A 10,369-nucleotide genomic window follows, 5' to 3' on the forward strand; every position below is an offset into this window, starting at 1 on the left:
GACCGTGACATCTTTTTGGAATTTTGGACCCTCAACGCTCTTCGACTTTGTTCTTGTTTTATAACTATTTTGATATGAGCGTCACTGATGAGTCTTATGAAGACGAAACGCGCGTCTGGCAAATTAAATTATAACCTCGGTACCTTGATAACTAATTTAAAGTATGCCAGTCGTCCATTTTGACTATAAAACTATAAATGAAAAAAATAATAAATGATAAAGAATATTGAATTTTTAACAACATAGAAAACTAAAGACTAAGCAACACGAACCCACCAAAAACTGGGGGTGATCACAGGTGTTCGGTAATGGTAGGCAGATCCTGTTCCACATGTGGCACCCATTGTGTTGATCATGTTAAACGTATAACATAAACAAAACCTGCTATATTTATTCAAGACCATGGATTTTTATTTCTATAATCACAAACAAAGACAATCGGAATCTGATTTTCATCTGGTTGGGGAACAGAAAATGGGTCTGCTTTCCACACCAATGACTCAGCTCCTCTATATGTATTGCCATGATACGGATGGCCCTTTGTTGTTATTTCAATAGCTCCAGGAGTTTTCCTATATCGAATGAAATGACGCTTTCGATTACCCCGTCTTATCATCATCGGCTGACAAGCAATTCCACATTCATCAACAGCAGTGACGAAAACTCTCGTCGCTCTTTGTTCGGGATTTCTGACCCCGAGATATGAAATTTCAGTTGAAACTGTGCGTCTGTTGTCTAAAAAGACTGTATCTTCGTAAATACCATAGTAATTTAAGCCATAAGAGGATATTTTCACTTTAAACAAACCAGATTTATCGTATCTGCATGGCTTATGTTTTGAACGTGCTTCGGATTGTAAGTTAGATGCAAATAATAATTGCTGTCCAACAGAAAACACATCGGTATTATTCAGTTTATGTCCTTCCAAACTTACTGGATATGACGAATACATTATATCACCATGTCGTAGATTGACAACTTTGATTGGAACAAATACCCATAAATCTGTTCCTTCTTTGCAATCCATTCTAAAGGAGTTCTGTATCGGATTTCCGCCACATGGTTTCTGAAATGTTGGTATTTTCAATCCATTAACACTAGGCGTTCTAGTATGAAACTGTTGCTTATTATGGTCAGAGGTAGGACGAGATCTTCCGGGTATTCCATTACGGCCATGTTGTACAGGTTGTCTTTTCATACTACGTTTGATTCGAAGCCTAGGCGTGTCTGCAAAAGTGGCAGGTTGCTGCTTCTTCAATGTTTTTAGTGCAGAGAAAAACTCCTGAGCTGTAATTTTTCGTCTTTTGCTTTTTGGCTGACTGATTATAGCATCAAACCCTTGGCCATGTCCTAATGGTCCTGGAGATGTTGATGTCATAAACACCAAAGTCTGAGTGATTGACGGAACAGTGGAAGCTTGAGTGGTCGACAGCACAGAGAAAGCCTGAGGGGTTGACAGAACAGTGGAAGCTTGAGTGGTCGACAGAACAGGGAAAGCCTGAGTGGTTGAAGTTGTTTGATCTCGTGTATTCTTTACTAGGAAAACATCGGAAGAAGTAACGCGCGGCAAGGCAGCTTCAGATCCTTTAGAAACACATTTTTCTGTAAATATGTCACATTCAAGCCACTTTGATCCACATTCTGGATTTTGTGCACTACACAATGGTTGAGGTGCACAAGAGTAATAATCCTCTGTCCAGAAGTTTTTATATCCATCTGCATTCGTGAGCTTAACATTATTGAAAGGAGGCAGATTTACCATAAAGCTAGTTGATTGGTGCGCCAGATTATTGGAACTTACACTAGGGTAGATCTCAGGATTTTTACCCTTTTGTTTCTCAAGTACTCTATAACGCTCCCATATACAATCAATGAAGGCATGATGCATGTAAAAAATAGGATCAAAAGGAGCTTGGTCTACATCTACCATAGTGCCTCCTATCCAATTATGTGGGCCGTTATGGTGCATTTCTAAAGTACTCACGAATTCTCGCTGGTCATTACTGAAATTAATTAACAAATTCAATTCATTTTTCGTAATTAGATACGATGTATCAGTGTGAAGGGATCGTTGAATTTTTTGGCCCCAATCTCCAAATGGTCCTGAAGTTACAGTGCCATATGCATTTCCAAGAAACTTATCGGTAAAAATAACAGTATCCGTCGGAGTATCCATCGAACTATCTAAAGTGGAATCCCAATAGGGTAGCATGACATTTGGATTCTTTTCTTGCAAAGCGAGTTCATACCTAAATTTGATACAAAAAGAGAAATTTTATAATTGAATTCGAAGTATTTGCAATTCTTTGTATGCGTTCTATCCGATTTATAGTAAAAAATAAATAGAAAAGAATTACATAAACATACTGTATAACAGGTCATTTCGTGGGGTATTTAATTTCGCTTATTATGGCGTGTAAGGGAAAATCGCGAAATAGTTCCGCAAAAATATTCATACGTTCGTAAAGCGTTTTTAAACCATCTATTTTTTCTCGTTCTTCTGATCATTTATGGTTTACGATAGTTTTAACAACATACATGCAAAAGTCCTTTGTTTACTGACTGGCATGCGTTAATTAGTTAATTGGTTACATAATACCAATAGTTGATTATATAAGAGTGTACGGTACTTTTCAGGTATTTTATCCTTATTGGTAAGTGTCAAATTATTTTAGAGTTGCAAGTTAATAATGATAATTTTATAAACTAATTAGTATATCAAAGGTCCGGTCAACTTCATAACTAACCAACCGTTTCATTTACAAGTAGTTTGAATACATGTGACAAATATCTAAGTACCGGTTTCTATTGATTACCTTTAACAAAATATAAGCGATAAATAATATTATTAATTAACTACACTGTTATTGGACTTAATATGATGAAAACTGCCTGTGCAATATAAGGTGTAAACTCGGCCAATATAGATTTTCTTTCTGTATTGGCCGAGTTCTAATCCGGCCAATACAGGATTTTGGAACGTCTTTTCATTGTAGCTTTTAGATCGAAAGTCATGATAAACGCAAACTGAAAGTAAACAGTTGTTTGAAAGACGCAGTTTTCATTTACCTACCATAAACATACTGAAACGTTCAGTATGACATATATTTTAGGCTGAAGACGGTCACATTCATTTGATAAGCATTTTGAAGGCAGACGGTGGAATTATTTCAGGTTTGGGGAACGAGCAGATATTTTCACGATGGTACAAATCGATTTACTGTTTACTTTTGCTTTTCATGTTTAGTAAACTCACTTATTTTTAAATCCGAACCAGGCATATGCATTCTGTAATTGTGGAAATCTTCGTTATTTGGTCATTTGGCTTATGGATAGCTGTATCATTTTCAACTCCTACATTATTTTTTTTCTAATATATTCAATTTGTTTCTGCATAACACATGCAATTGCAGTATCTTTCTAATTATTAATTTATGTGTTGCGTCTAAATTTAAGTTGTAACACTTTATAGTAAATGGAAATGGTAGAAAAATTCATCAGATGAGAAAATGCTGAAGACACCTGGAAACGGCACCGGATCATTAGATATTGCATCTTATGAAAAGAAACTGAGATTTGGATATATATAGTTCCACCTCAAGGTATAGGTTGCATTTCTGTAAATATTGACAATGCAATTTCCCATAGGATCTCCTTATACGGCTCAAACTGTACCACTTTTACTATGAAGTTTTGAAAAAAATCTTATCCTAGAATTGAAAGTTCATTTGCACCACAATTTTTTTCAAAGGTCAAAATAAAGGGCTGTGCGGCATATTTTCAACGTTTATATGCCCTGAACTTAAACCTGAGTTTAAACTAACACTAATTTTCTTAACTACTCCTACCTCGAATGAAAGGTTAATTACCACAGATCTCAATGTAAACAATATGCACATGTAAATGTACTGGTAACATTCCCAAGTTATGTCTCTGTGAGATGGAACACAGAGAGCATAACTTGGAACCAGTATGTAAAAAAAATTAATTTTCTATGAATATTCAAGATCTCCCCAAAAGAGGCGTGTTTTGAGAAACAGCTGTATTTACAAAGTGCAACCTAAATATGTTTATCTCGTGAAATGAAAAAAAATAAATATTGCAACACCGTAGTTAATTAATAAAGATACTATTACGTGTATTTCTATATTGACCTTGTTATTGGTCCTCGGACAGCTGTATTGGACTTCGGCTTCGCCTCAAGCCAATACAGCAAGCCTCGGACCAATAACAAAGCCAATACAGAAATACTCACGTAATAATATCATACTTCATGGACGTAAAACAATCATTTAACCGTAACAATAGACACTTGTTTGTCAATGTTTACAACGTTTTAACAGCAGACAATTAAAAAATTGAAAACAACACGTTTAATAATTTTAATGCGTCCGAAGCGCTTTTCTGGATTTACCTTCATCAGGAACGCTCAAAGCTAAACATTTGAAATCATAGGAAGTATAAGTACCGAAACCGTTGAAGAGCTGTTTGACAAAAATACCTAAAATTGATAGCAAATTCTTCTAAAGTCAACTTTGCCTGAGGGAGTTGAAACCTTAGTTTCTAAATAATTTCAAAATTTATAAACGGACAATTTCAGAAAAGTTTGTTAAATCATGTCAGTACCGAAGTGCTGACTACTGAGTTGATGATACTCTCGGGGACTGATAGTACTCCAGTAGAGGTATCGACCCAGTGAAGTAAAAAATTGAAAACAACACGTTTAATAATTTCAATGCGTCCGAAGCGCTTTTCTGGATTTACCTTCATCGGGAACACTCAAAGCCAAACATTTGAAATCCGAGGACGATAAATACCGAAACCGTTGAAGAGCTAAATGACAAAAATACCTAAAACTGATAGCCAAATTCATCTAAAGTCAACTTTGTCTGAGGTAGTTGGAACCTTAGTATCCCTAAAATATTGAACTGGGATTATAGAATCCGCCTAAATAAAAACCTCCAAAATTGTTCGTATACTTTGTTGCCCCATAATCGCGAAATTCGACACCTGCAGTGGTATCAATCCTTATTTAAACATAAAAAGAGCAATAAAAACGACAAAGTTCAAGTGCTGACATTCAACTTTTGAAACATTGGCGGGTTAAGTAATTAACATGAATTTGATTGAAGTAAAATCAAATATTCCAAAAAGATTGTGGGTAAAACAAGAAAACTGTTATAATTCTTCTTCGATCAAATAACGAAAATGATTCTGCGTTTGTACTATTTAACGGAACAGGTGTTAACATTTAGAATAACGAACTGAGCTGATAAAATAGTATGTTTTTGTCACTGCATTGCTCTTATGTTAATTTAATATAATAATTTCCTTTTCCCGAGCAGGCAAATATTTGAACGGTTCCTTTTTTCCAATCAAAAATAAAAAAAAACCATTATATCTATAAATGCATCAGATTCAGTGCATTTCCTCTTTTCGACAGTTGCAACATTTTCAAAAGTCTGGTCAGACAAGATCATTTACTTAACTTTGCAGATTAAGTAAAGATTAAATGATTTCCCAGTAAAAATAAATAGGAGCGAGACTCGCTGATTGTGAATGCAGTGACGAAAAGCATGAATCATTACTAATTTTCTTTGCAAGATATTGTTTAGTGTATTATATGTATCTCAGTTGTTAATGTATAATTGCTATCCTCTACTAGCACCATACGTTTGCCTAAGTTTTGATAAATTGTCTGGTCTTTTTACTTATCTTATACTGAACAGACAATTTGTTGAGATTAATACGAATTTTCAATAAATCAGGGAATGTTCGGGATAAAAAAAGTAATGAACAAAACTTCACAGGTATTTACGGAGACCCATATCATTGGTCATGTTTGGTTGTGATGCACAGATATAATTATTCTCATCGTCATAGCCTCAGAGGAATTCTTGGGTCTTTACAATCTTAACTTGAATAAACCAACATATGTATAAAAACCTCATCAATCTAATGATATTTGGAACCTTATGGGAAGACATGCAAAAAAAGTATCTATTTGAGTGCTATTTTTGAAAGCCCATGATGTTTAAGCGTTCAATGTTTTACCAGAAAAAGTATTGACAAAGCTTAAAGTGTAATAGCTCGGTTTCCACCGTATGTGGTTTTAAAACAGACTTAACGATGTCTATACAACAACAAAAACTAGAACAACTATGTACCATCAACACATTTATATGAAATAACAAATATTTGTCGTATTTTGTAGGAATTGTAAATAATCAGCAGAATTTGTTTTAAGTTTAAAAATGACTGAATTCATTAATCATATTAATTATGAAAATTTTCTCGGTTGTTCAATACTTTTTGTGACTCAGTTTTTAGGAAGATTTCTAAATATTAATTCATTCTGTATACTAATTCCAGGCATTTCATAAAAAAGGCCTTAAATTTGTTCAAGGCATTTTGTAAAATCTCTGAAAAACTGGTCAATATGTATTTTAAATACCTGAATCTTACGAGTATTTTACAAAAAAGATTATTTTTTCAAACGTTTTACAAAATATCTTGATTTAATGTTTCATGTGTAACATATTCGAACAAAAAGGAATCATTTATTGTTTAGGTATATAAATTTCCGATATATAAAAGAAATACTTACAGAAGAAGGTAATATCTGTGCCAACCGACAAAAGCTGCACCGCCATGAGCTGTCGTTGATGTCAGCTGGTGATGTTCAGCGAGAGCATCATATTTATTTGGCGATACGCTCTGAAAAATTACATGTATATTGATCAACAGTTCAGAGCTGTTAAATAGTTAAAAAAAAAAGACGTAGTGAATATACGAAATGCTTTCAAACTGATTTCTGCTCTTTTTTCGGGCTGTTGTCTCTTTGAAACATTCCCCTTTTTCATTCACAATTTCATTGATTATGCATATGAACTATATTTTTAATTTAATTGTATTTTAGATAAAATTAAACCCTATAGACCAAAAGGATAGTAAGAAAAGACTGTTTCTAAGATGTATTTGCACAATCAACAAACACACAACATAACAGTTGATGATTGAAAACATTAGAATGACTTCCCATGACAATTGTAATTAGTTATTCGTTAATTTTTAAATAGTTGTGAGTCATTATTGCAACCATAAGATTTTTTAAGTAATTTATCACTTTAAACTAATTTTTTTTACATGAAAAATTACGGTTTAAATATTTCTTTGCATCAACAACTACTGTATAGTGGGTTATTTTCGCTTTTTTTTGCGTGTGAGGTTAATCGCGAAATTATATTCCGCGAAAATGTATGCATACGTCGGTACTTTCTAATATCTAAAGCTTTTCTGAAACTATCAATTTTCCCCGTTCCTCGGATCAGTGTTTGAAAAATAAAAGAAATGAAAGATCCTAAAAACACCTCAACTTTCATATTGTTTATTTTGAAATTTAAAACAAAATATAAAGTGATCGTGATAAATCCCTTTTTATTTTAGTTTACATTTTTATCCGTATACTTTTCTAGGATTCCTCGTTGGTGAGCAGGAGACTTAAACTAACAGAAATGGTATTTGAAGTACTTGTAAAATGAGAATAAATTAATAGGCAAATAAGTATTATTACCTGCGTTTACATGAGTTTACCTGTCAAATAAATGCGCGCAAATGTAATTTAAAGCTGCGCGAAAAATCTAGTTTAAAAAATGTGTCCGGTGACCCGGCCAACCAACCAAGATGGCCGCCATGGCTAAAAATAGTACATAGGGGCGAAATGTAGATTTTGGCTTATATCTCTGAAACCAAAGCATTTAGAGCAAATCTGAAATGGGATAAATTGTTTATCAGGTCAAGATCTATCCGCCCTGAAATTTTCAGATGAATCGAACAACCCGTTGTTGGGTTGCTGCCCCTAAATTGGTAATTTTAAGGAAATTTTACTGTTTTTGGTTATTATCTTGAATATTATTATAGATAGAGATAAACTGTAAACAGCAATAATGTTTAGCAAAGTAAGATCTACAAATAAGTCAACTTGACCAAAATTGTCAGTTTACCCCTTAAGGAGTTATTGCCCTTTATAGTCATTTTTTAACAATTTTCATAATTTTTTTGTAAATTTTTAGAATATATTTTCCACTGTAATTACTGGGCCAAGTTCATTATAGATAGAGATAATTGTAGCAACAAGAATGTACAGTAAAGTAAGATCTACAAACACGATCACCAAAACACAATTTCGTCATGAATTTATCTGCGTCAATTGTTTAATATGCACCAAGGTGAGTGACACAGGCTCTTGAGAGCCTCTAGTTTTATTAACTAGCTATAGCTGTATCAAAATCTAATCAAAAAGCGTCATGCAGCTAAAACATTAATTTAACCATAACAATAGACACTTATGAATGTTTACAATTTTTTTTAACTGAAACCATTTTAGTATCCACCAAAATATTTCATTGGGATTAAAGAATCCGTCAAAATAAGAATAGGCCAAAGTTTTTCGTATACTTTGTTGCCTCTACATCGCCAAATTTCACACCCACGAAAATAAACCGCTACACGGTATTTAAAAACCCTTTCGAAAATGAAGAATATCTCACTCAGAAGTGAACGTAACAAATAATGAAAGACCTCAATCAACAGGAAATGATACATTCATTAGTTTCCTAAAGTTAAATGTTTTTTACAAGAAAATGAACCATTATAGTACCTACTCTTCGATCAACCTGTCTATGGTGTATGTGCTTTACAAAGAAGAACAATAATCGTCGGGAATATGTCAGTAAATTGGGTACATAAATAGGCTTTTCTGTGAAACTGCCACTCAAATGAATTCAGAGGTATTAAATGTTATGATCCTTAAAAGTAATTATAATTGTAATGGATAAGAAGGGGAACGACAACCAAACTTATTATTCGTGGTTTTGTTTAAGAGTATTTATAATGTCTGTAACTCTGTTTAAAAATACCTTTTTTGTTATTCAATATAATCATCATTAGTGGAACAGAAAAGGCTGACGCTAAGCCAAGTTCTTGTTGGTTTAGTTTTGCTAAATTTTTTGTTTACTGTGAATTACTTTCAAAGATAATATTTTGTGAACTGTTTTTTTTTCTGTTCTTTTTTTTGTATGAACATCCAAACACTTTTTTTTACAAACACTGCTTCGATGGCACTGAAGGGTATCACCAGGCCAGTAGTCAGCCCTTCTTTGTTGGCATGAATTATGACTGATATGGTCATAACTATGATCAATTATCTGATAATCAAACTTCGTATTTGTAAAAAAGGAAGGGTTTTTAATTTCAGGAATAGTTACCCTTAGCTATATTTAGTAAAACCTGTCGTACTTTTGATGCTTCGTCAACCTTTTTGATTCAAGTGTCATTGATGAGCCTTTTGCATACGAGTCTGGCGTAAACTGGTGTAAGCTAGGTAACTATGATGACTTTGTTTGCATTGTCTGACTTTCTTCAACTGGGTTGCCACCTTATATTTTATTTGATAGCGTAGCTAAATTTTATTTCTGATGAACATATATAGCATAGTTAACATAAACATGAAAAAATAATAAAGACAAAATATATCATAGAATTAAAGCAAATCATCATGAATTATAAAGTCATCGGGGTTCCATGTGTACCTGAATTTACTACTTCAGAAGGATAAAACTGCATCAACCTTAATTCTGAAGCTTGAGGTAAGGTTTGGAGTTTAAAGATATTTTTTTTTATGACAATTGAGAAATCTTGTAAATATACAAAAAAGAAGTGAAATAAATTCCACCTTTTACTCAGTCTCGAATTTGGTACTTACAGTATCTGATTTTAGGTCGTTAATGGCCCTATGATAAGCATCCCTTTCCTGGTCAGTAAGCATTCTGTACTCTTTGCGCTGCCGTAGTTGCGACCCTGTCGTTTGTGATTGGGACGTTGCTGTTGACAATAGTGGTTGAGAGGTGGTCGTTGATGATTGTGGTTGAGAGGTTGTGTTTGGTGTTACTAGTTGTTTCATGTGCCTTTTGGTGGACATTGTCGGTGAAGTTGCTAAAAGTGGTGTCGATGTTGAAGTTTGTGATTGTAACATTATTGTAGTTTGTGGTTCAGATCTTGTAATTGATTGACCGCTTGCATGTACTGGCGTCAACCTTAATTGCTGCTGTGATTTTTCAACAAGTGATTCAAGCCAATTTAATGTTTGTTTAGACACTTTGTCACATATTTGTCGATTCAACCATAGAAATTCTAACAAACAAGTCGTGCTAATTTGTTCATCTGTCATAGGAAAGTTTCGATCTCTCGTTTGTAAACATCGTCTTAGACTTATTGGAATCGATGTTCGTTTAATATCACAAATCACACAAACCAATAGTGAAATCAGAATGCAATTCGTCTGTGAAAATATTGAAAGATAAAAACTTAA

At 33.6% G+C, this 10,369-nt stretch overlaps 1 protein-coding gene across 1 annotated transcript; it reads right to left on the bottom strand.

The window, feature by feature from the left end:
- Nucleotides 1–394: 394 nt before the first annotated feature.
- Nucleotides 395–9,979, bottom strand: LOC143060683 (uncharacterized). Its single transcript, XM_076233625.1, has 3 exons — nt 9,764–9,979; nt 6,608–6,717; nt 395–2,249 (listed from the first exon to the last, which is right to left on the bottom strand). The coding sequence occupies exons 1-3, from the start codon at nt 9,977–9,979 to the stop codon at nt 395–397; spliced, it is 2,181 nt and encodes a 726-aa protein (XP_076089740.1).
- Nucleotides 9,980–10,369: the final 390 nt, after the last annotated feature.

The sequence above is a fragment of the Mytilus galloprovincialis genome, chromosome 1 (assembly GCF_965363235.1).
Source record: "Mytilus galloprovincialis chromosome 1, xbMytGall1.hap1.1, whole genome shotgun sequence".
Taxonomy (NCBI): Eukaryota; Metazoa; Mollusca; class Bivalvia; order Mytilida; family Mytilidae; genus Mytilus; species Mytilus galloprovincialis.